Source organism: Salmo trutta, chromosome 14, assembly GCF_901001165.1.
Source record: "Salmo trutta chromosome 14, fSalTru1.1, whole genome shotgun sequence".
Taxonomy (NCBI): domain Eukaryota; kingdom Metazoa; phylum Chordata; class Actinopteri; order Salmoniformes; family Salmonidae; genus Salmo; species Salmo trutta.
Window position 1 is genome coordinate 8,855,682 of NC_042970.1, and position 26,819 is coordinate 8,882,500.

General features: G+C 44.2%; 2 protein-coding genes across 12 annotated transcripts in view; one reads left to right on the forward strand and one right to left on the reverse strand.

Annotated features, from left to right (window-relative positions):
- Positions 1 to 1,105: 1,105 nt before the first annotated feature.
- On the reverse strand, positions 1,106 to 5,826 carry LOC115207339 (inhibin beta B chain). The gene is made up of 2 exons (XM_029774349.1): positions 5,204 to 5,826; positions 1,106 to 4,598 (listed from the first exon to the last, which is right to left on the reverse strand). Exons 1-2 carry the CDS (start codon positions 5,592 to 5,594, stop codon positions 3,799 to 3,801), a joined length of 1,191 nt encoding a protein of 396 aa, XP_029630209.1. The 5' UTR covers positions 5,595 to 5,826; the 3' UTR covers positions 1,106 to 3,798.
- Positions 5,827 to 17,580: 11,754 nt separating this feature from the next.
- The window catches only part of LOC115207340 (R3H domain-containing protein 2), a 103,729-nt gene continuing 94,490 nt past the window's right edge, over positions 17,581 to 26,819 (forward strand). For 2 of the 11 annotated variants that reach the window (XM_029774356.1, XM_029774357.1), the window contains exon 1: positions 17,584 to 18,905. The gene's annotated coding sequence lies outside the window, so the exon portion shown is untranslated. Of the gene's footprint in view, positions 18,906 to 26,057; positions 26,285 to 26,819 lie in introns of those variants that run through there. The other 9 variants (XM_029774350.1, XM_029774355.1, XM_029774353.1 and 6 more) reach the window with 8 other exon arrangements.

A 26,819-nucleotide genomic window follows, 5' to 3' on the forward strand; every position in this document is an offset into this window, starting at 1 on the left:
GATGACCCAAAAAAACACCATGTGGGTTTTGAGTCAACCCGCACATCACTAGCGGGTGGATGCATGATATGCTTACAGAGGCTGCAAGGTGCCAGAAATATTTGACTATGTTTACCTGACAAACACAGACAATCCATAAAAATCACTTCCAGTATTTGTCCAGGCAAACACGATATTTGCCTTTCAGACGCTATTGATTTTAGTTTTTGTGAGATATAATTACCCCCATTACTTTCCCAAATACCTTGCAGTTAAGTGCGAAAAGTTTAATTGTATTACTGTGTTTTCAAAGAGGGTGGTTTGGAATTTAGTATTTTGATGAACATGTTTCAAGTCATGTTTTTATAGAATGAAGTTTCAGACTTGTGTTTTTCTTTGTAAGCTTTGCCAAAGACCAGTCGGGGTTAAACCTAAAAAATTCTAAGCTGTTTGGGGGGTGGGGTGAGGTGGTACATATGGAATTGTTTTAAGATGGTCATACCATGGATTATTTAGCTAGTTGATTTAGAATTGTAGGACACCTGTAGGTATAATTTTTTTTTTAAGTACTATAGCCCATAAAAACACATTGAATAACACATTCACAAATGGAAAAAAAGACAGTCCAAAAATGAATCATAAAGAATAAGGTTTTGAAGTGTCTGTCCTATATCTAGGAGACGTAACAAAGCTCAGGAAATATTTTTGTTTTTTTTGGACACATATTTAACCCCTTATCTTTGTTGGCACAAAACTACCTCCGTACTTCCATTTGTTTGTATGGATTACCATCATGTTCCTGAGAGTCTCCCCTTTCCATAGTGCAGTCATATTAGTTTGAAGCTCAAACGGTTAGGACGCTACAGACATCTCCACGAGAAGAACGATTTACGGGATCTCTCATGGTCTGACAAACTGAGGTGGATTGAGACTCAGTCCATGCAAAAACAAAAGACATTGCTAGCTTAAATTGCCGGATTGTGATGGGGATTTTTTTTTATTATGTTACTTTAGATTGATGCACAGGTGTACTGTAAAAACTTTGCTATTGAGATGAGAGTTAGGAAAACGCTTGCATTTCTGGTAGAACAGGCAACACCTCAATGAATCAAAAACGCCATCAGTGTCAAGTTTAACTTATTTATTTGTTTAGATTTTTTTTAAATCAAATGGAATTATAGCATACAGTACAATAAACAAATTCCTAATAATGTATTCTTATTATAAATTAATAAAAAATATAATGCAATTTAAAACATAGACAATAGAATCTACTGGAATTGATATTCAATCAAAATGCTGGTATCTATATCCAGTTACAGTATACAGAAATTCCTCCATTTTGTTCATAATTTTGCTGTTATATCACAGACCACACATTCATTCACACAGCAAGGGCTAAAGAAAATAACCTGATAACTATCACTTTATCATTGTTTCACATGCAGTGACTGAGTGACAAAACTAGAAAATGGCATTAGGAGGACAACCTGTTGCAGAATCTCATAAATATACAGTAAGCCGATAAAGTGCTCATGCAGAAATCATGGCCGATCATGAAAGTTATGTGAGGCTTTCTGTTTGGAAAAAGGTTCACTTTTTTGGTATCAAAATCAATGGTATTAGTTATCATCATGGTACATTCTATGCACCCCAGTGTGACATACACAAAGCTCTAGCACAGGAGGACAGGAGGTGCTTCCAGAAGAACTATAGAATGTTCTAATGTTCTAGGAGCCAGGTAACCAGGAAGTGCTTGCTGTAGGAACCTGAAGGCCCTGCTAACATATCATACTGCAATGTAATAATGGGGCCTTTTGTGGCCTAGAGCAGTATACTGCCTGCATAGTGCCAGGGAAAGTCTCCAGTTACAGTATACACTGCTACCGCCAGCCATACAGAAGATGCAAACCATTAAGAAAGCAGCAAAGATGCTTCAGCTTCAGATGTATCATACACATACACTATACCCAGTTAGTGTAAACATTCTAAAAAGAAAACAGAAAACAAACATATAGACAGAGATTTTCTTTGCTTGAATGGATGCATATAATTTGCATCAGCCCTAAGAAACATTTGATTTTGGAAAATGCAGACTTCATCGTGCTTTGGAGCACATGCTCATTGACCTGTGTTTATGATGGACTTTCTGGTTGCCTGACACTGTGGCAATAGCTAAATGTTTGCTCACACAACTGAGTAATAACCTTGAGTTCATGTCATCAAAGCCAGGCTGTTGCCTAACTGATTATCTGATCAAAACCATTTTTAACCTCTCCATATCAGATATGTCTCCTGTCTGGGTGGTTTCCCAGGGGTGAAATCTATTCAGATTATTTGAAAGATTTTACTGCTATTTTGTGTTGCATACATACATAATCAGAATCGTATGAGTACGATTCCATGAGTCTCTACACTCTTAGGAAAAAAAAGGTGCCATCTAGAACCTAAAATGGTTCTTTGGCTGTCCCCATACGAGAACCCTTTGGAGAACCCTTTTTGGTTCCATGTATAACCCTTTTGGTTCTATGTGGAACCGTTTCCACAGAGGGTTCTACCTGGAACCTAAAAAGGGCTCTACCTGGAACCAAAAAGAGTTCTCCTATCGGGACAGATGAAGAACCTTTTTGGAACCCATTTTTCTAAGAGTGTAGCATGTAGCTCTGTGGATTTCAAGAACGTTTCGAATACAGAATGAGTCTACAGTATCAGAACACCCAATTTGCCATCAACATTACCAAAAAAACACTTATTTTAGCAATCTTATGTTTTAAATTGAAGTCCAAATGCCTGTATTGTAACAGTACTTGTAAGAGTCGAACAACTTCAGAATTTAGAGAAAAAACAAATGGTACAATGGCACGGCCTTTACGATAGATATTTTCAGTCAGATACGTACGTCGTATATGTGTAGATTGTCAATGCAACACAACATTTAAGAAACACAGCTAAAGAGCCTTTGTAAAGCTCAGATATGTTCTAGTACATTTCTCTGAAGTCCAGGCGCTGACTGACTGCAATACATCTAACTGCATTTTAACTCACATTCACCAGTATACACAACACATTTAGTATAAAAAGGTAAAGTAATAACACAGCTCATAGATTTACATTTTAAAAAATTAAAGAAGGTTATATATATATATATATATTTATCTCCTAATGTGTGACCACATGACTGACCAAACCCTATTAGCATTCAGTACCTTTCCCCGTTGGCGTGGTTACCAGACCTGGGATCAAATACATGTGTATTTGATTATTTGATATTTAAATACTTATTTTCTATGTATCTCAGTATTTTCGAAATAATATGGCCCGAATCAACTACTTCTATTGTAAGTATTTTCAAATAATTTCCCTTAAATAGCCTACTATTTGAAAGTATTTCCAAATATTTATTTCAAATACTATTTTCAAATTCCTGGGAGTGTATTTGAGTCAGTGTATGTAAGTATTTTCCAATACTTTCCAAGTGTATTTTCAAATACTTTCCAAGTGTATTTCCAAATATATTACAATATTCAACTACGTCTTCATTTTTTATATATATATTGAAATACTTACTTCTAAATGTCTTTGAAAGTAATTGAAATACCCTATATAGTATTTGAACCAGGTCTGCTAGTTACAAGACATTGAAGTCTCATTCTCACTTTCTGTGCAAAAACCCTCTATCAAATTGATAGAGACAGAATACCTTAAATTATTCTGTGTGTGTGTGTGTGTGTGTGTGTGTGTGTGTGTAACAAATTGAATCTAGTCTTCTCAGACTAAAAGCATCATAAGCTGAATGTCTGGTCTTTCTCTTCTTTGTGTTTACGTGCAGCCGCAGGACTCTACGATCATATCAGGGACGTCGGTCTTGACGATGCTGTGCTGTGAGTTGAAGTAGACCATAGACAGAGGCCTACGCTGGATGGGCACGCAGCAAGAAGACACCGCTGAATTGATGCCGTTGGCTTTGAGCTGACTGAACACTGTGGCGTGGAAAGAAGACGCAATGCCCGGAGACCCGGCCAGAGCCTGGGGACACTGACCCATACAATGATTCATATGGTACCCCTCAGGTGCTATGATCCAGTCCTGCCACTGGATATCCTTGAACTTGACATAGAAGTCCTTCTTGCAGCAAACGCTGACGTTGTCCCCGCAGCGCAGGGACCTCCTCTGGAGGAGATGCTTTAAATTGTCACGGAGCCGCACCTGGGCCACCACAAATGGCTGATGAGCCATGTCCATGGTCTTACCCAGCTCACACAGGTTCTGGCCTTGGCCCGGCTCAAACCCGGCCTCCTTGCAGGTGACCTCAAGCTGTAGCCGCCGTTTGCCCCCGTCCATGAAGGCCTGTAGGGTGTGGGTGATGGGGAAGGTATGCCAGTTGCTCTTCTGCACATCCAAGATCTTCTCCAAGAGGAGGGTGTGGTTGGATCTGCTCTCCCCGGGGCTAGACAGGTAGATGTGGGCTGTGGCGGTGGGGCGGTGACCCCGGTTAGGGGTGTCGGAGGAGTGGACATACAGCCACAGGGCAGACTGAAGCACCTGGATGCTGTGGTCTCTCTCCTGCAGGAACTGGAAGGTGAGTCCTTGCTGGGCGCTAGTAGTAGTGTTCATCTCATCTAGATCACAGAGAGAAAAGACAAACAGAGAGAAAGAGTGAGGATCGGTTTGTCATCTTTCAAGTAGAAAGTTCTCAGGTCCATTCTATAAGTGATGCCAATACATCTCCAGCACTACATTCGACATTATGCAAGTCAAGAACTACATCAGATGTATTTCAGTAAACATAGAAACTGATGTTAATGTTGTTTAGTTGTATGAGTTATTTCAAAGTTATTTCAAACCATCAAAATCGAATCATTAATAGTTTCTATTGAAATGCGCAAGAGAAAAGAGGTGTGTAACATGCCACTGATTTTGGACATGAGCGTTACCAACGTCTGCGTAAATAAAGGATTGAGATCAAATAGAACGATGCGAGCAAAAGCTTGAGGTACCTTGAGGTAAAATAGATATCTTCAGTCAGGGTTTCAATGTAAATAAGTGTGTCAACTTTGTATTTCAATGACTTATTTACATTGTTCCAAAAGCGCATTCGATACCAGTACGTTTGAGTTCATAAACAATAAAGCCCCATAAAGCCCCATAAAGCCCAACAAAGTGACCATAAGGTTCCACTAGCATACACTATAATATAACATATATATATTTTAAGTACACTTACCCATTTCTGCGAAGCTCACTATTTCATATCCCGGATCTTTGGTTTCCTTGATTTTGTTTTCAAGTTCAATGGTGCCGTCCGATCTGACACGTCCCGCGTGCATTTTGCGGAGCGCGGTGAGAAGTGCAGCGCGGGGCACCGTCGATGTGATATTTGGTCTCTCTTTCAGGTGCAGCTTGTTCAAGATCTGCTGCTTGGCGATTTCAACCAGGAGCCTTTGCTCCGCATCCTTCTCCATTAGCGGCATGCCGCAGGACGCGCAGCCCGTCGTGGTCCCTGCGGTGGCTGCAGCCTCCAGGCCCATCACCAGCAGAGACGTCATCAATAAATACATTGGCAATGTTGAAGATGAAGAGAATAGCATGTCGGTGGAGTCTCGAGCACTATGCATTTTAAAGGCACAAGGCGTTAGTCAAATAATCGATCAACTGGAAGGAAACATGTTTAAATGTGTGTTGTTCCTGAGTTGGTTACACAAGTTCCTGAACTTCTGTTGTCAGTCAGCAGGTGCTTGTTCCTGCAGGTGGATGCCTCGAAGACAAGGGTTAAGACAGCGTGAGTGGTACTTCAACACCTGATGATGCTCCCCATATCTGGGTTAACCTACCAGAAACTGTGACACGTTAGAGGGGAGGCACCAATGAGAACAGTAAATAAATTACAGCCACTACACTGTCTCGCTCTCTTTCTTTTTCTTAGAAAACACACATACACGCGGACGCGCACTCGCAGACACATACACACACCACGCGAGCACATACATACACACACCACGCGAGCACATACATACACACACCACGTAAGCAGAGAAAAACGTGCAAGAACGAGAGAGAATCATAACGCACAGTGATGAAATATGCCACATTACGCACAGTGATGAAAAATAAGAGATAGCTGGGATCGATAATATAGCCTATCACACCCCTATATTACAGAATAATAAATCGTAATAGCCAAAATACCTGTGGCATGCCATGCCACGTAGACCTGTAGCGTTTGCCAACTTTGACACATCTTTATTTGAACGATGGCATGACGCCCGGGCATTAGTCAGCGCGACGCCTCACATTGAAGTGACCAGACCAAAGTACAGCAAACTATGAACTTTACCCCAGTTAGTTATCACTCTTTACTCAATCTCTATCTGGACAGATAGGCTTGATAATGTAAGTAAATATGATGCAATTAATTAGGCCTATTGCTCTGTCGGGAAATGTCCTGCAGAAGGGAGCGAGGGGCGGGTGGATCAGGACAGAGACCATATTGATGTGCATATTGATGTGCAGTATGGTCTCTCTCATGAATAGGAACTTAATGTTGATTTTGATGTCTATTCTACTCTATTTAATGTTTTGATCATCTATTTGACCGTTTGAGTCCGTATGTGCGCAGGTGTGTCTGAAATTGATAGTCGTTATGGGCTATTTTTGTGTCTGCAAACATCATACTTTTGAATTTTGATTACAAAGCTAATGCTTTCAAGTGTTATTCTCTGGGGATCAAATGCATCTTGTTAAATAACGGAGGATTTTCTACACACCTTGTATGATATATATATTTATTATTCAATTAATTTCACTATGACTGTCTTGTCTTAAGTTATATTGTTATATTTTTACCCAATTGCAAAATGGTGTCAATACACTGATAATACACACATTTGAAGTGATGCGTGCCTCCTAGCAGATGAAGGTACAGGTTCCATGTGATTAGGCCATTGCCTAGTTAAATAAGAAATAACAGCAGCCTAGATTACATTTACAAGAGGACATGAATAAAATACTGATTTTGTTCCAAGTTTTCCTGCGTATGTAGGCCAGCAGACCAATAGGGCTGCCTGCCCACTCAATGTACACTAATACCATAAAGAGCCTACACAGTAAGAAATTGTTGTACATTTAGAGGAAGAACTTTACAGTTAGTTACTGTAATTCTATATAGTAAGTAGTAGTAGCAATACATTACGGGGGCTTAATGGCATTCCACTACAGTGCTGTATATTAACAGCAGCATATTGTGAATTATGGTGCATTTTCTTTTTTTATTCATCAAATAATTTGTATATATATTTTATTTATATCTACAAGGGTCCTAAAATTCAAAATCTAATGGCTAAATGATACATTTTATGACCATCTTAAAACAATTCCATATGTTAGCTTTGTAGATACTGCGATCTAAGGACTTAGACCTACAGGGGTTTTAAACGATGGTAGATAAACAAGAACATATGTTAGCTTTGTAGATACTGCGATCTAAGGACTTAGACCTACAGGGGTTTTAAACGATGGTAGATAAACAAGAACATATGTTAGCTTTGTAGATACTGCGATCTAAGGACTTAGACCTACAGGGGTTTTAAACGATGGTAGATAAACAAGAACATATGTTAGCTTTGTAGATACTGCGATCTAAGGACATAGACCTACAGGGGTTTTAAACGATGGTAGATAAACAAGAACATATGACAGTCATGGCAAGTAAAAATATGATGTTACCTTTACTGAGAATGTTGTTGTAGATAAGCAGGCTACTTGCAAGCTTATTTTTGTATTCAAAAAAATACATGTATTCTAATTAAACTGTTACAACATACATGAATTGTACCTCAGGCCAGTGAAATACAAATAACAAAATAGGTATTGAAACTATTGAAGTATCTATATTAAATACATGTACCAGAAATACTGCCCATCGTTGGCACTAGCTGCCTGTGCTTCTAGTAATGCCCTGTAAATTCTATAAATACAGCATGTTGCTGTAGTCAGGTGTTACAGTAACATGCTGTTAATGTGTGTTTCAGTAAAGTTCCTAAAATCTACATTAATTTACTGGCTTCTGTGCTGCCAGTATTTTACTGTAAATGTACAGTAACCTACTGGCTACTGTGCTGCCAGTAATTTACTGTAAAAAAAAAAATACAGGAAATGTTCTACAGTGTACCTTAACCAGGTCAATGACATTCCTAATAACATAAGACAAGACAGTCATAGTGAAATTAATTGAATAAAAAATATACATATCATACAAGGTGTGTAGAAAATCATCCATTATTTTACAAGATGCATTTGATCCCAGAGAATAACACTTGAAAGCATTAGCTTTGTAATCAAAATTCAAAAGTATGATGTTGGTGGATGAACACAGGTCAGACTAAGTAATCTGTCATTTTAACCCTAGTTGAACCAAAATTGTAGTCCTATAACAATTCACTGGTTTATTTTAAATCACAGTTAGATGTACTTGCCCGTCACCTTGTGGTGAGTTGTGGTTACTACACGAAGACAATTACAACAGGCTGGGAAAGGGGAATGGGGGGATACCTAGTCAGTTGTACAACTGAATGCATTCAACTGAAATATGTTTTCCACATTAAAACCCAACCCCTCTGAATCAGGCATCCACCCATAGCTGGCTTACATGCACCACTAGGCTACAGCAGGCCAACAGTGCATATTTTACAGTTACTAATTACAGTAAGCAATGGTTTATGTAAGACACAAATAAATTATATTACAAAAAAAACATTTGTTTATTTGATTTTCAATAAGGAACATAGGGGAAAAGTATAATACAGAGATTCACATAATGAAAACAAATGAGGGACACAATCACTCATGTTACAGTATCAAATCAAATGTTATTGGTCACATACACATGTTTAGCAGATGTTATTGCAGCTGTAGTGAAATGCTTGTGCTTCTAGTTCCTACAGTGCAGCAATATCTAACAAGTAATATCTAACAATTTCACAGCAAATACCTAAATACACACAAATCTAAGTAAAGGATATATAAATATATGGACGAGCAATGTCAGAATAATATCAGAGCGACATAGACTAAGATACAGTAGATAGTATAGAATACAGTATATATACATATGAGAGCAGCCAATAGGCCCACAAACACAGCAGAGAGGGGAAATACATAGGGTACAATACACTAGACAGGACATGTAGTACGGTAAACATTAGGGAGTCCAGCAGGGCAGGAGTGACAACACCAGCATGGCACAGGAGACAGCCAACCAGGAGAAAAAGTGGAGCGGTCACAGAGTCAGCAGCCAGGATTATGGTGGCTAGGTCACAGAGTCAGCAGCCAGGATTATGGTGGCTAGGTCACAGAGTCAGCAGCCAGGATTATGGTGGCTAGGTCACAGAGTCAGTAGCCAGGATTATGGTGGCTAGGTCACAGAGTCAGCAGCCAGGATTATGGTGGCTAGGTCACAGAGTCAGCAGCCAGGATTATGGTGGCTAGGTCACAGAGTCAGCAGCCAGGATGATGGTGGCTAGGTCACAGAGTCAGCAGCCAGGATTATGGTGGCTAGGTCACAGAGTCAGCAGCCAGGATTATGGTGGCTAGGTCACAGAGTCAGCAGCCAGGATTATGGTGGCTAGGTCACAGAGTCAGCAGCCAGGATTATGGTGGCTAGGTCACAGAGTCAGCAGCCAGGATTATGGTGGCTAGGTCACAGAGTCAGCAGCCAGGATTATGGTGGCTAGGTCACAGAGTCAGCAGCCAGGATTATGGTGGCTAGGTCACAGAGTCAGCAGCCAGGATTATGGTGGCTAGGTCACAGAGTCAGCAGCCAGGATGATGGTGGCTAGGTCACAGAGTCAGCAGCCAGGATGATGGTGGCTAGGTCACAGAGTCAGCAGCCAGGATTATGGTGGCTAGGTCACAGAGTCAGCAGCCAGGATTATGGTGGCTAGGTCACAGAGTCAGCAGCCAGGATGATGGTGGCTAGGTCACAGAGTCAGCAGCCAGGATTATGGTGGCTAGGTCACAGGGTCAGCAGCCAGGATTATGGTGGCTAGGTCACAGAGTCAGCAGCCAGGATTATGGTGGCTAGGTCACAGAGTCAGCAGCCAGGATTATGGTGGCTAGGTCACAGAGTCAGCAGCCAGGATTATGGTGGCTAGGTCACAGAGTCAGCAGCCAGGATTATGGTGGCTAGGTCACAGAGTCAGCAGCCAGGATTATGGTGGCTAGGTCACTGAGTCAGCAGCCAGGATTATGGTGGCTAGGTCACAGAGTCAGCAGCCAGGATTATGGTGGCTAGGTCACAGAGTCAGCAGCCAGGATTATGGTGGCTAGGTCACAGAGTCAGCAGCCAGGATTATGGTGGCTAGGTCACAGAGTCAGCAGCCAGGATTATGGTGGCTAGGTCACAGAGTCAGCAGCCAGGATTATGGTGGCTAGGTCACAGAGTCAGTAGCCAGGATTATGGTGGCTAGGTCACAGAGTCAGCAGCCAGGATTATGGTGGCTAGGTCACAGAGTCAGCAGCCAGGATTATGGTGGCTAGGTCACAGAGTCAGCAGCCAGGATTATGGTGGCTAGGTCACAGAGTCAGTAGCCAGGATTATGGTGGCTAGGTCACAGAGTCAGTAGCCAGGATTATGGTGGCTAGGTCACAGAGTCAGCAGCCAGGATTATGGTGGCTAGGTCACAGAGTCAGCAGCCAGGATTATGGTGGCTAGGTCACAGAGTCAGCAGCCAGGATTATGGTGGCTAGGTCACAGAGTCAGCAGCCAGGATTATGGTGGCTAGGTCACAGAGTCAGCAGCCAGGATTATGGTGGCTAGGTCACTGAGTCAGCAGCCAGGATTATGGTGGCTAGGTCACAGAGTTAGCAGCCAGGATTATGGTGGCTAGGTCACAGAGTCAGCAGCCAGGATTATGGTGGCTAGGTCACAGAGTCAGCAGCCAGGATTATGGTGGCTAGGTCACAGAGTCAGCAGCCAGGATTATGGTGGCTAGGTCACAGAGTCAGCAGCCAGGATTATGGTGGCTAGGTCACAGAGTCAGCAGCCAGGATTATGGTGGCTAGGTCACAGAGTCAGCAGCCAGGATTATGGTGGCTAGGTCACAGAGTCAGCAGCCAAGATTATGGTGGCTAGGTCACAGAGTCAGCAGCCAGGATTATGGTGGCTAGGTCACAGAGTCAACAGCCAGGATTATGGTGGCTAGGTCACAGAGTCAACAGCCAGGATTATGATGGCTAGGTCACAGAGTCAGCAGCCAGGATTATGGTGGCTAGGTCACTGAGTCAGTAGCCAGGATTATGGTGGCTAGGTCACAGAGTCAGCTGCCATGGTCAGCATCCAACATTATTTAAATGTAATTCTATGAGGGGGTGCAATTTTTTTGTGGGGTGTCATGTGAAAATGTTAATTGTTTACAAAAATATTTGTGAACAATTTAGTTAGCTACCATGTTATTGTCAAACTGTCAACAGAGTAGCTAGCAAGCAACAAGATATGCCAAATAACAGTCTAAAACCACTTGAGGGCAAAACAAAATCATATTTGACCATTCAGACCAGTAGCATGGCCAGAAATCAGATTGGTATCTGTTTTCAAACCACTTATAAAAGTTTTTTGAAATGTGGCTTGAAATATCTGATTCCATTTGCTTTTTTGGCTGTTCAGACTGCAGGAAAAATAAACCGATTTACGTCAGATTCTTAACATGAACAAATGCGAACAGGTGCATGCACCAGAGCAGCTAGAGCAGTTCCTCTGCCCAGGCGTTGCTGACGCCCGACAGATCTTACGCCTGGATAAGTATTTTATGTACAATATCAGCTAACCACATCACATGTTATAGTATTCTGTCAGTCAATGTATACAGTTCATGACGTGGCACGCAACCATTGGTTGATGCATACAACATCTGAGCAGGGGAACGCGAAAGAAACTCAGAAGAATGAGCCGCCATACCTGGGGCCTGTCATAAAGACCTACCATCAAAATGTGAGAGTGTAAATGAGCATTTAAACTCCGCCTGGAAAACGCCTCCATTCACCGTTTATGGTGACAATAACGCCTTTTATTTGCTGTATAATTTGGAACTATTGGCATTATTAGGACATGGCATGTAAAATATGAATCGAGTTTATCAATAGATTATTGGGTTTATTTAAGCAATAAGGCACGAGAGGGTATATGGCCAAAATACTACGACGCATGCGGAGGGCATGGCCAAATACCACAAATTCCAGAGGTGACTTATTGCTATTATAAACTGGTTACCAACGTAATTAGAGCAGGGCTCGTCCCACCCAGTTTATAAAAATACACATATCCTGCCTTGGTATCGGCTTTACTGCACGCACAACGACACTGTATCTATGTACATGGTCACTTAATTGTTTTTATTTAACTAGACAGTTAAGTTAAGAACAAATTCGTATTTTCAATGATGGCCTAAGAACAGTGGGTTAACTGCCTTGTTCAGGAGCAGAACGACAGATTTTTACCTTGTCAGCTCGGGGATTCAATCTTGCAACCTGTCGGTTACTAGTCCAACGCTCTAACCACTAGTCTACCTGCCGCCCCAGGTAATGTTTACATGCTGCTTTACTCATCTCATATGTATATTTTGTATTCTATTCTACTGTATTGTAGTCAATGCCACTCCAACATTGCTTGTCCAAATATTTATATATTTCTTAACTCCATTCTTTTACTTTAGATTCGTGTGTATTGTTGTGAATTGTTAGATATTACTGCACTGTATATATATTTATTTAAGCAAAAAGTTAGTAGAACGTTTTATATCGACTTTTACCCCAACCTAAATATGATGATGGCCGGCGAATTCTGAAATGTTATAGGGCAGACTGCACATTGTTTTTTCAATTACAGTACTTACAGTAGTCACAGTTTTATTTTTAGTTTATTTCTCTTCTAGTTGACTTTGTATATATGTCTTTACAGTACTACTGATATTCATTGCTAAATTGTTTACATTTAAAAAAAAATGTAACTAGGCAAATCAGTCAAGAACAAATTCTTATTTACAATGACGGCCTATACCGGCCAAACCCGGACGACGCTGGGCCAATTGTGCGCCTCCCAGGCTGGATTGTTGGGAATGAGCGAGCAAGAAAAGGCATTTCACTGTACTTGTGCACGTTACAGTAACAACTAGAAACTAACTTGATACAGTACATAGGCGACTTCAATATAAAATATCCGCTGTTAAATGTGACTGTATTACCGATATGATATACCGCGATGCCTATGATATTGCAAAACTTCAAATACATATAACGTATCTATTTCGTAGCCTACTTGGTCCAATTAAATGAGAGATGTACATGGTAATTTGTTGAACGGCTCCTTCGGGAATATGAACTCGGCGCGACAAGAAAGTTGAGGAATATATTCTGCAATAGAAAATTAAATAAATAGGAGAAATATTCCTATGACTAATTATAAGATTTATGAACTGTAATGTCATCAATCAAATCAAACTTTATTTATACAGCACATTTCTTACAACAAATGCATTTCAAGGTTTTCATAGTCAGTCAGGCATTGAAAGACGTGTCACTTAACAACCTTCCTGTTGGCAGGTCTCTATAGGTGACCAGGGGATTCTTTCTACCACATGAAGCTCTTAACATCCTTCCTGTTGGCAGGTCTCAATAGGAGACCAGGGGATTCTCTCTACCACACGTGAATGCCCCTGTGGAGCTCATCAGTGTAGCCATGCAAGAAGCCTCTGGGAAGGCTTTTCACTAGATGTTGGAACATTGCAGGGACTTGCTTTCAAATCAGCCACAAGAGCATTAGAGGTCAGCCACTAATGTTGGGAGATTAGGGCCTGGCTCGCAGTCTGCATTCCAATTAATTCAAAAGGTGTTGGATGGGGTTGAGGTCAGGGCTCTGTGCAGGCCAGTTCAGTTCTTCCACACCGATCTCGACAAACCATTTCTGTATGGATCTCGTTTATGCACGGGTGCATTGTCATGCTGAAACAGGGAAATGACCTTCCCCAAACTGTTGCCATAAAGTTGGAAGTGTAATAGTATAGCTTCTATCACTCTCCTCGCCCCAACCTGGGCTCGAACCAGGGACCCTCTGCGCACATCAACAACTGACACCCACGAAGCATCATTACCCATCGCGCCACAAAAGCCGCTGCCCTTGCAGCGCAAGGGGAACAACTACTTAAGGTCGCAGAGCGAGTGACGTCACCAATTGAAACGCTATTAGCGCGCACCACCGCTAACTAACTAGCCATTTCACATCGGTTACAGAAGTACATAATCGTCTCGAATGTCATTGTATGCTGTAGCATTAAGATTTCCCTTCACTGGAACTAAGGGGTCTAGCCCGAACCATGAAATAGAGCTCCAGACCATTATTCCTCCACCAAACTTTACAGTTGGCACTATGCTTTGGGGCAGGTAGCATTCTTCTGGCATCTGCCAAACCAAAATTCGTCCGTCGGACTGCCAGATGGGAAAGTACGATTCATCACTTCAGAGAACGTGTTTCCACTGCTCCAGAGTCCAATGTCGGCGAGCTTTACACCACTCCAGCCAACGTTGGCGTTGCGCACGGTGATCTTAGGCTTGTGTGTTGCTGCTCGGCCCCGGAAACACATTTTATGAAGCACCCGACGAACAGTTATTTTACTGACGTTGCTTCCAGAGGCAGTTTGGAACTTGGTAGTGAGTGTTGCAACAGAGTACAGATTTTTATGCGCTACAGCACTCGGCGGTCCCATTCTGTGAGCTTGTGTGGCCTACTACTTTAAGGCTGAGCCATTGTTGCTCCTAGACGTTTCCACTTCACAATAACAGCACTTACAGTTGAACGGGGCACCTTCAGCAGGACAGGATTTTTTTTATTGAAGCATCTTTGGCAGCGATTACAGCCTCGAGACTTCTTGGGTATGATGCTACAAGCTTGGCACACCTGTATTTGGGGAGTTTCTCCCATTCTTCTCTGCAGATCCACTCAAACTCTGTCAGGTTGGATGGGGAGTGTCGCTGCACAGCCATTTTCCAGTCTCTCCAGAGATGTTAAATCAGGTTCAAGTAAGGGCTCTGGCTGGCCACTCAAGGACATTCAGAGATTTGTCCTGAAGCCACTTCTGCGTTGTCTTGGCTGTGTGCTTAGGGTTGTTGTCATGTTGGAAGGTGAACCGTTGCCCCAGTCTGAGGTCCTGAGCGCTCTGGAGAAGGTTTTCATCAAGGATCTATCTGTACTTTGCTCCATTCAGCTTTCCCTCGATCCTGACTAGTCTCCCAGTCCCTGCGTCTGAAAAACATCCACACAGCATGATGCTGCCACCACCATGCTTCACCGTAGGGATGGTGCCAGGTTTCCTCCAGACGTGACGCTTGGCATTCAGGCCAAATAGTTCAGTCTTGGTTTCATCAGACCAGAGAATCTTGTTTCTCATGGTCTGAGAGTCTTTAGGTGCCTTTTGGCAAACTCCAAGTGGACTGTCATGTGCCTTTTACTGAGAAGTGGATTCCATCTTGCCACTCTACCATAAAGGCCTGATTGGTGGAGTGATGCAGAGATGGTTGTCCTTCTGGAAGGTTCTCCAATCTCCACATAGGAACTTTGGAGCTCTGTCAGAGTAACCATCGGCTTCTTCGTCACCTCCCTGACCAAAGCCCTTCTCCCTAGATTGTTCAGTTTGGCCGGGCAGCCAGCTCTAGGAAGAGTCTTGGTGGTTCTAAACTTCCTCCGTTTAAGAATGATAGAGGCCACTGTGTTTTTGAGGGCCTTCAATGCTGCAGAAATGTTTTGGTACCCTCCCCACCCTGGACCTTGAGTGATTACGTCAACGCTTGCGACAGGATGTGTAGTTCTGTATGATAGCCACATTAGCGGCTAATCAGCATGTTATCTTTTGTGGGTAATTACACGTGAATATATTGATACCTTGTCCGAGAGATTTGCGCGGTTATCAAAACTTCACCCCATGGTAAGCCTACACAAAAGGAAAGCCGCACACTCTAAGAGCTCAGATGCAAAAATGTAATAACCAACATTTCGACCGCGAAGCTGTCTTCATCAGGGTATCATCACAAACACTGCGAGATGAGTCATTTATATAGTGTCAAGAGACACACACGTGTTTGTAATCATGGCCAAGTGTGGCCTAATATCATTGGTTAACTCAAATATTTTAAAAAAAATGGCATACAAAGAACATACAAAAAGACCAATGTGCCAATGTTTGTGAACGAAAACATTCTGAAATATGAGGATAGTCTCGGTAATGTGTTTTCTGAACTTCCCCTGGTCGTATTCTCGCGGGGCAGAAATCTCAGAGACCAATTGGTACACTCTGATTTACCACCCCAAGATATTCCTGAACAACGTCTATTTGCGCCCCTACTGGATGGAAATTACAAATGTAATGGCTGTGCTCAATGCAATGGCACTTATAAATGTAGATCCTTCAAACACCCCCAAACAGGGAAATCTATCCCAATTAAAGGTGTTATTACGTGTTCCACTAAGGCAGTTATTTATCTTATTACTTGTCCTTGTGGTAAAAATGATGTGGGTAAAACAAAGCGTGAATTAAAAGTACGTATCTCAGAGCATTGTAGCACCATTAGGTGCAAAAACTTGACTTACACAGTTGCGGCCCACTTTTTGGAAGCAAACCATTGGATTTCGTCTCTGCGTTATAATGGCATCGAACATGTCACCCTTCCTAGGAGAGGGGGTGACCTTGATAATTTATTGTTAAAACGAGAGGCTGCCTGGATCTTTAATTTAAAGACCCTTGCTCCCTTCGGTCTCAACATAGACTTTGATCTGAAGCCATTCTTGTGATTATTGTGATTTTGCCATTGTAATTGTTTGTTAGATACATTTTAGACTACAAATGCTATGATCGTATGCTATCCATTTGTTTGTCTTTTTGTATGCCATTTTTTAAAATATTTGAGTTAACCACCATGGCATTTTTTGCCTTTACCTCCCTTATCTCACATCATTTGCTCACATTGTATATAGTCTTATTTTTTTTTCTACTGCATCATTGATTGTATGTTGTTTTACTCCATGTGTAACTCTGTGTTTTTGTATGTTGTCGAACTGCTTTGCTTTATCTTGGCCAGGTCAACAATTTCTGGGTTTTGCATCTAGGTTTTATGGGTATTATGACTCAATACATTATTTTACTCCATGAAATGATTATAAAGTCAACTAGCAAGGGTAATTTTCCTAAATAAAAATTGTGTGACCTGCTTCAGCTGCCCAAAGTGTTGAAAAATATAGACTAGTAAAGTAGTACAAGTAGTGCTATTTTGTTGTAGTGGGATAGTAGCCTTCAGTGGAATAATAACAGTAGAAGTAATGCAGCAAGTTCAAATGCAGTCCATGATCTTAAGCGCAACAAATTTGTAACATATTGTACTTATTGGATTCGTACCATTTCATACAAATTGCAAAAAAGTAGTACACAATTGGATGACATTGTACACAAAAACCGGGGACCCGCTATGACATATTAGTGCCACTTTCAAAACTACTGGCTGAAATGATTAAAAAAATTGTGGACCGTCACTTTAATCTTGAAGTAATTCACACAAATTATTATTTGTTTTGTCGCAACTAATCTGAAGAACTGTGAGGTGACGTAAAGCACAGAGATGCGCGAAAATAGTGGCGCTGACACGCAGAAACCGGAGGTGAAGTGTGTCGCGTTTTTGTTTATTTTGTATTTTCTTTAAAGCTTAAGGTTGTCGTTATTTTGGTTTTAGAAGTTATTTTAGTCACTGTATGCTTTCTCTCTGATTTGTCTTGGTTGGGCCTTCATTGCTTCGTGTACCTCGTCTTACGCGTCTGACAGTCGCTCTCACGGTGAGCCAAGTGGCGTTTGGTTAGCCATCGAGCTAGCTAGCCCTCTAGTTCGCTATTTATTGCTAGCTACCGTTATTAGTAACGGGTAAGCCATTCGGAGGGTGGATGACAAGAGGTAACTAACGTTAGCGAGCAAGCCGCATATCTACATTTCGTCAATGGGCTCATGATAACCCACGATCGTGTTGTAGCGCTAACGTTAACTAGTTGAATGAGCAGCTGTGAGCTGACACCGGGTTGACGGCTACAGACAGAAGAAAAGGCTAACTTGTTCGCTGCGTATTGTTGTCAGTGTGAGCTGTCCATTTAAACATTGGGGGAACTCAGCACTGCACCAGCAGCTGCTACCCACGCTCACGTTAGCCTGTCTGTGTACAAGCAGTAGCCAACGTTAGCCTGTCTGTGTACAAGCAGTAGCCTGTCTGTTTACGTTAGCCTGTCTGTGTACAAGCAGTAGCCAACGTTAGCCTGTCTGTTTACAAGCAGTAGCCAACGTTAGCCTGTCTGTGTACAAGCAGTAGCCTGTCTGTTTACGTTAGCCTGTCTGTGTACAAGCAGTAGCCAACGTTAGCCTGTCTGTGTACAAGCAGTAGCCAACGTTAGCCTGTCTGTGTACAAGCAGTAGCCTGTCTGTTTACGTTAGCCTGTCTGTGTACAAGCAGTAGCCAACGTTAGCCTGTCTGTGTACAAGCAGTAGCCAACGTTAGCCTGTCTGTGTACAAGCAGTAGCCAACGTTAGCCTGTCTGTGTACAAGCAGTAGCCAACGTTAGCCTGTCTGTGTACAAGCAGTAGCCAACGTTAGCCTGTCAGTGTACAAGCAGTAGCCAACGTTAGCCTGTCTGTGTACAAGCAGTAGCCAACGTTAGCCTGTCTGTGTACAAGCAGTAGCCAACGTTAGCCTGTCTGTGTACAAGCAGTAGCCAACGTTAGCCTGTCTGTGTACAAGCAGTAGCCAACGTTAGCCTGTCTGTTTACAAGCAGTAGCCAACGTTAGCTGCCTTCGACTCGAAACAACCCCCTCGTCAAAAGAAGAAGCTTTCATCTAGAGAAGACTCACTCTTAACGGTAAGCGAGAGGTTTCAAATCTTCTACCAACCACTGACAGATCAGCTATTCTACCTACACAACATTGAACCAAAGCCTTGATCTGAAGCATTTTAGAGGATTCTCAATGAATTGTGAATAACAGCAGCAGGAAACAACAAAACATTACCACTCACTCATTGTTTTGATGTTGGGTAAACAGCACCAACAACAATGCAACAGGATGCTTACTGTCTTATGGTCTCAGTGTTGAGGAGTTGTGAACTACATGTTATTAAACTAGTAATGTAACTATACTGAACAAAAAATGTAAACGCAACAATTTTAAAGATTTTACTGAACTTACAGTTCATATCAGTCAATTGAAATAAAGTCATTAGGCACTCATCTATGGATTTCACATGACTGGTCGGGGTGCAGCCATGGATGGGCCTGGCTGTGAAGTGGGCGGGCCTATGCCCTCCCACCCAATGGGGAGCCAGGCCCAGCCAATCAGAATGAGTTTTTCCTCAGACGAGGCTGCAGGTGAATAAGCCGGAAGTGGAGGTCCTGGGCTGGCGTGGTTTGTGGTTGTGAGGCCGGTTGGACATACTGCCAATTTCTCTATAACGATGTTGAAGGCATCTTATGGTAGATAAATGAACATTACATTCTCTGGCAACAGCTCTGGTGGATATTCCTGCTGTCAGCATGCCAGCATACATCGTTCCTGTACCCAAGAAGGCAAAGATAACTGAACTAAATGACTATCGCCCCGTAGCACTCACTTCTGTCATCATGAAGTGCTTTGAGAGGCTAGTCAAGGATCATATCACCTCCACCTTACCGGCCACCCTAGACCCACTTCAGTTTGCATACTGCCCCAACAGGTCCACAGATGACGCAATCGCCATCACACTGCCCACTGTTCTATCCCATCTGGACAAAAATAATACCTATTTAAGAATGCTGTTCATTGACTACAGCTCAGCATTCAACACCATAGTACCCTCCAAGATCATCATCAAGCTGGAGGCCCTGGGTCTCAACCTCTCCCTGTGCAAACTGGGTCGTGGACTTTCTGACGGGCCGTCCCTAGGTGGTGAAGGTAGGAACTGACCCTCAACACAGGGACCCCACAAGGGTGTGTGCTCAGCCCTCTCCTGTACTCCCTGTTCACCCATGACTCCGTGGTCATGCACGCCTCCAACTCAATCATCAAGTTTGCAGATGACACAACAGTAGTGGGCTTGATCACCAACAACGACGAGACAGCCTACAGGGAGGAGGTGAGGGCCCTCGGAGTGTGGTGTCAGGAAAACAACCTCTCACTCAACGTCAGTTAAACAAATGAGATGATCGTGGACTTCAGGAAACAGCAGAGGGCGCACCCCCCTATCCACATCGAAGGGACAGCATTGGAGAAGGTGGAAAGTTTTTTAAGTTCCTGGGCGTACACATCACAGACAAACTGAAATGGTCCACCCACACAGACAGTGTGGTGAACCTCAGGAGGCTGAAGAAATTTGGCTTGTCACCCAAAACCCTGACAAAAATCGAGAGCATCCTGTCGGGCTGCATCACAGCCTGGTACGGCAACTACACCGCCCTCAACCGTAAGGCTCTCCAGAGGGTGGTTGGGTCTGCACAAAGCATCACCGGGGGCAAATTACCTGCCCTCCATGACACCTACAGCGCCCGATGTCACAGGAAGGCCAAAAAGATCATCAAGGACAACAACCATCCAAGCCACTGCCTTTTCACACCGCTATCATCCAGAAGGCGAGGTCAGCGGCAGAACGACAGATTTGTACATTGTCAGCTCGGGGATTCAATCTTGCAACCTTTCGGTTACTAGTCCAACGCTCTAACCACTAGTCTATGCTGCCGCCCCAATGCCGCTTGCCCATCACTCATCCATATATTTATATGTACATATTCTTATTCCATCCCTTTAGATTTGTGTTTATTAGGTAGTTGTTGGGAATTGTTAGATATTACTGCGCTGTTGGAACTAGAAGCACAAGCATTTCGCTGGAATCGCATTAACATCTGCTAACCATGTGTATGTGACCAATAAAATTTGATTTGATTTTAATTGCACACTCCCTCAACTTGAGACATCTGTGGCATTGTGTTGTGTGACAAACTGCACATTTTAGAGTGGACTTTTCTTGTCCCCAGCACAAGGTGCACCTGTGTAATGGTCATGCTGTTTAATCAGTTTCTTGAAATGCCACACCTGTCAGGTGGATGGATTATCTTGGCAAAGGAAAAATGCTCACTAACAGGGATGTAAACATATTTGTACACAATGAGAGAAATAATATTTTTGTGCATAGTGAACATTTCTGGGATGTTTTATTTCAGCTCATGAAACATGGAACCAACACTTGTTATATTTTTGTTCAGTGTTCATTTTGTAGTAACTTGGACTGGTGGTAGTTGAACTAAATTCAAATCTTGGTAGTATTTTCAGTATTTTTTTTATTTTTTTTGCGGTGACGCTAACTACTGGAACCACAGACTACTTTGTTCTTGTGTACAAAAATTGACATTTTTACAAGTTTCAAACTGACAGCGACTCGATGCAGTTTACCCACACCAACGCTCTACCCGCTAGGCTACCTGCTGTGTATGCCTGGGTTGCCTGGGTAGATGCTGCCAAGTTCTCTAATTCTAAACTGCTGTCAGGTTGTTGTGGAAGGGCTATGTGGTTTTAGAGAATAATCTCGCGCTCTCTCTCTCTCATCCACCTCAGCTATTGGACTGGTGTCAGTAGCCTAACTAGTCTTGGGTATATCAACATTAAACTCGAATGGAAATGTGCTATTTCTCTAGTTGGACTTATTTTAGCCAGTTGTGTTATTTTGAATTGGGGGAAAATGATAGAAATGATCCTAAGTTTTGTTCCCTTGATGATTATTTTCTCTAACTGAAGGGTTTACAGACAAGACGACACAGAACATTGAAAGGCCTATAGGTGGAAGTCGTATATACAGTGACACATGTTTGTGTTAATTTGTCTCTTTACTCCAGTACTTTGGATTTGAAATGATGCAATGACTATGAGGTTATAGTCCAGACTGTCAGGTGTTTAGAAATTACAGGACATTTTGTATATAGTCCCCCCCCCCCCCATTTTAGAGGACCAAAAGTATTGGAACAAATTAATTTGTGTATTAAAGTAGTCGAAAGTGTTGTATTTAGTCCCATATTCCTAGCATGCAACCTCATAGTAATTATATCATTTCAAATCCAAAGTGCTGGAGTACAGAGCCAAAATAACACAAAAATGGTTACTGTCCCAATACTTTGGAGCTCACTGTTTATACGGCAGTCAATTAGGCAGCAGTCAATTAGGCTTTCCCTATCTCTCCATCAGTTTGTCTACCTGAGATCTGCTTCTGTATCTGTGTGTGTTTTCTCACAGCAGCATTAGCAGTATTAGCAGCAGCATTAGCAGTATTAGCAGCAGCATTAGCAGTATTAGCAGCGGTATTAGCAGCAGCATTAACAGTATTAGCAGCAGTATTGGCAGCAGTATTAGCAGTATTGGCAGCGGTATTAGCAGTATTGGCAGCGGTATTAGCAGTATTGGCAGCAGTATTAGCAGTATTGGCAGCGGTATTAGCAGTATTGGCAGCGGTATTAGCAGTATTGGCAGCGGTATTAGCAGTATTGGCAGCGGTATTGGCAGTATTAGCATCAGCAGTATTAGCATCAGCAGTATTAACAGTAGTATTAGCAGTAGTAGCAGTCAGAGTTGCTTTTTCTAGAGAGATTTGAGGAGCTATTTATAGATCTCTGCCTAAGCACAGAGCTGAGATACTACCGCTGCTGCTTCTCTCCTCTCTTTCTCATGCATTCTTGCTCTCCCATCACTCTTTCTCCCTACTCTGCCCCTGTTCTCTCTCTCCTTCTCGCTATCCTCCTTGCTGTCTTTCCCTCCACTGCTTGCTAGATGTGAATAATTGATCAGAACTGGAGGGAAGAGGTGACTGGTTCCACGGTCCAGGCTTACATTGTGTGCGCGTGTGGTGTTTATTTGGATCCCCATTTAAATAAATACACAAAACATGTCAAATGCAACGATATACAAACAATGCACTGTGTGTGTGAAGGAGAGCATAAAGGCAGCAAGACACCCACTGAGACCAGACATGATGGATTGAGGGAGATAGTGACGACTGATCCATTCTATGAGCCACTAGAGGTCCAAACAAAGTGTTAAATGCAGCGATTTGTTTTTGAGAGTTTTCTAAATGGCAGAGAATTGGATTTGGCTGCTGTTCGTTTTCGTTATTTTTAGGGGATTGGAAGTTTGTCAATTTAGAACCACTGTGTGTAAACCATAGTGTAAACCCTGCTAATGTCAATATACTAACACATCTGCTGCCGTGATGTACCCGGCCTCGACCTAGCCAGCCTAAATGGACAGTACAACACAATGTGTATTTGTCTACATTCCATTCCTCCAATTTACCAGTTGAACGTTGTTTGATTCCCTGAAATGCCATCTTCAATGACCAAATCAAGGCATTACCAAAAGCCCCAGTTGGTGGTTGAACGCCAACTAGGCCCATCTCACACCCCTATCTGCAGGTTACGTTATGCCCTGGCCTGCAATGCATAGAACAATTTTCTGCACTTAAACTACCTTTTCACTCTGTGTTTGATAATGGTTGTATGGCTCCCTAATGACAGGGTTTCCCAGGCCAGCCCCTCCTTAAAGCACCATGTTAATGTTAACCAATAAGCATCGTTTTTTTTGTTTGTTGAGAAGACCGATTTTCAGGATGTTTCATAGCCTGATAAACACTGCTGTAGCTCGGCCACCTTCCATCGTAGATTGGTGTGTCAATAGACTCTTAAGGAACATGCAGTGCTGCGGCGTGGGCTTGTTGCAGTGCTGCGGCAGGGGGCTTGTTGCAGTGCTGGCTTGTTGCAGTGCTGCGGCGTGGGCTTGTTGCAGTGCTGGGGCTTGTTGCAGTTCTGCGGCGTGGGCTTGTTGCAGTGCAGGCTTGTTGCAGTGCTGGGGCTTGTTGCAGTTCTGCTGCGTGGGCTTGTTGAGGTGCAGGCTTGTTGCAGTGCTGGGGCTTGTTGTGGTGCTGTGGGCTTGTTGCAGTGCTGGGGCGTGGGCTTTGCAGTGCAGGCTTGTTGCAGTGCTGGGGCTTGTTGCAGTGCTGGGGCGTGGGCTTGTTGCAGTTCGGGCATGTTGCAGTGCTGCGGTCTGGGCTCGTTACAGTGCTGCGGCATGGGCTTGTTGCAGTGCAGGCTTGTTGCAGTGCTGGGGCTTGTTGCAGTGCTGCGGCGGGGGCTTGTTGCAGTGCGGGCTTGTTGCAGTGCTGCGGTGTGGCTTGTTGCAGTGCAGGCTTGTTGCAGTGCTGGCTTGTTGCGGTGCTGCGGCGGGGGCTTGTTGCGGTGCTGCGGCAGGGGGCTTGTTGCGGCGCGGGCTTGTTGCGGTGCTGCGGCGGGGGCTTGTTGCGGTGCTGCGGCAGGGGCTTGTTGCGGTGCGGGCTTGTTGCGGTGCTGCGGCGGGGGCTTGTTGCAGTGCTGCGGCAGGGGCTTGTTGCGGCGCGGGCTTGTTGCGGTGCGGGCTTGTTGCAGTCCTGCGGCGGGGGCTTGTTGCGGTGCTGTGTGCGTGGGCTTGTTGCGGCGTGGGCTTGTTGCGGCGTGGGCTTGTTGTGGCGCGGGCTAGTTGCGCCGCGGGCTTGTTGCAGTGCTGCGGCGTGGGCTTGTTGCTGCAGTGCTGCGGCGTGGGCTTGTTGCTGCAGTGCTGCGGCGCGAGCTTGTTGCAGTGCTGCGGCGCGAGCTTGTTGCAGTGCTGCGGCACGGGCTTGTTGCAGTGAGGGCTTGTTGCAGTGCTGCGGTGTGGACTTGTTGCAGTAAGGGCTTGTTGCATGCTGCAGCGCGGGCTTGTTGCAGTGAGGGCTTGTTGCAGTGCTGCGGTGTGGACTTGTTGCAGTAAGGGCTTGTTGCAGTGCTGCGGCGTGGGCTTGTTGCGGCGTGGGCTTGTTGCGGTGCTGTGGCGCGGGCTTGTTGCAGTGCTGCAGCGGGGGCTTGTTGCAGTGCTGCGGTCTGGGCTCGTTACAGTGCTGCGGCGTGGGCTTGTTGCAGTGCAGGCTTGTTGCAGTGCTGAGGCTTGTTGCAGTGCTGCGGCGGGGGCTTGTTGCAGTGCGGGCTTGTTGCAGTGCTGCGGCGGGGGCTTGTTGCAGTGCTGCGGCAGGGGGCTTGTTGCGGTGCTGGCTTGTTGCAGTGCTGCGGCAGGGCTTGTTGCAGTGCTGCGGCAGGGGGCTTGTTGCGGTGCGGGCTTGTTGCGGTGCGGGCTTGTTGCAGTGGTGCGGGCTTGTTGCAGTGGTGCGGGCTTGTTGCAGTGCTGCGGCGTGGGCTTGTTGCAGTGCTGCGGCGTGGACTTGTTGCAGTGCTGCGGCGCGGGCTTGTTGCAGTGCTTACAGCGCGGGCTTGTTGCAGTGAGGGCTTGTTGCAGTGCTGCGGTGTGGACTTGTTGCAGTAAGGGCTTGTTGCAGTGCTGCGACGCGGGCTTGTTGCAGTGCTGCGGCGCGGGCTTGTTGCAGTGCTGCGGCGCGGGCTTGTTGCAGTGAGGGCTTGTTGCAGTGCTGCGGTGTGGACTTGTTGCAGTAAGGGCTTGTTGCAGTAAGGCCTTGTTGCAGTGCTGCGGCGTGGGCTTGTTGCGGCGTGGGCTTGTTGCGGTGCTGCAGCGGGGGCTTGTTGCAGTGCTGCGGTCTGGGCTCGTTACAGTGCTGCGGCGTGGGCTTGTTGCAGTGCAGGCTTGTTGCAGTGCTGGGGCTTGTTGCAGTGCTGCGGCGGGGGCTTGTTGCAGTGCGGGCTCGTTGCAGTGCTGCGGCAGGGGGCTTGTTGCAGTGCTGCGGCAGGGGGCTTGTTGCGGTGTTGCAGTGGTGCGGGCTTGTTGCAGTGCTGCGACGCGGGCTTGTTGCAGAGGGCTTGTTCGTCTTTAGGGAATGATCTTTTCCCCCACTAATCAGGTGTCTTGCTTGTTTTTCTAGCATTCAGTTTGTTTTTATCAGAGAGGGAGGGAGGGAGGGAGAGGTCTCTGCTGTGCTTCATTCAGAAAAAGAAGTGGGCAGTCGGTGTCCTTTCTTCATCTTGTTTACAAAACCCTCGCAGCGATATAGAAAAGAGTAGTTACGAAGTGTACAGCTCGCTAGGACGGTGGCTGACAGTGGTCACAGACACTAAAATAACCTTCAGCTAGCAGTAGCTAGTTAGCTGACAGTGGAGGATGGAATCTCCTCTCTCTTATTCCAACTAGTTTACTGTGACTTCCACAGCAGCAGCTACAGTAGAACAGAGCTTTACCTTTATGTCTCTCAGACATCAGATCCTTCCTACATCCTGCAAAACCATCTCTGCATGGGAACTGCACAACTCTAAACACAGTAAGGTGTGTGTGTGTGTGTGTGTGTGTGTATGTATTTATGTGTGTGTGTGTGCTGCTGTGTTTGTATTTTTCACACACATTTACTGTTATCTCGGGACGCGTCAAAGATAAAACTCCTATTCGGTGGACTGTCTTAGCTTATAATTGCCTTGAGTCTATCTCTGTTCTTCTCATCTCTTCTGTAATGTTGCGAAGGTACGACTTGGCTCTTACGCTCTGTGTTCCGTGACATCTTGATCTATCACGAGCTACGGATAGTTTTTATAAAGTACGGTTTGATAGTCTTTGTAATTACTCTTCTGTAGACGTGTTAAGCTTTGAAACTCTGTTCGCCTGCATTGGTTTTTAGATGTCGGTTTTTGAAAGCTGTGATTTAAAAAAAATATATATATTAAATTGTAACATTAAGAGACTGCATGAAATCACTATGTACTGTAGGCCAATGGATTGTTCTAGTATATTCCTGGTGCATGAAGGCTATGATGCGCGTGTGTGTGTGTGTGTGTGTGTGTGTGTGTGTTGCCACTGACTGA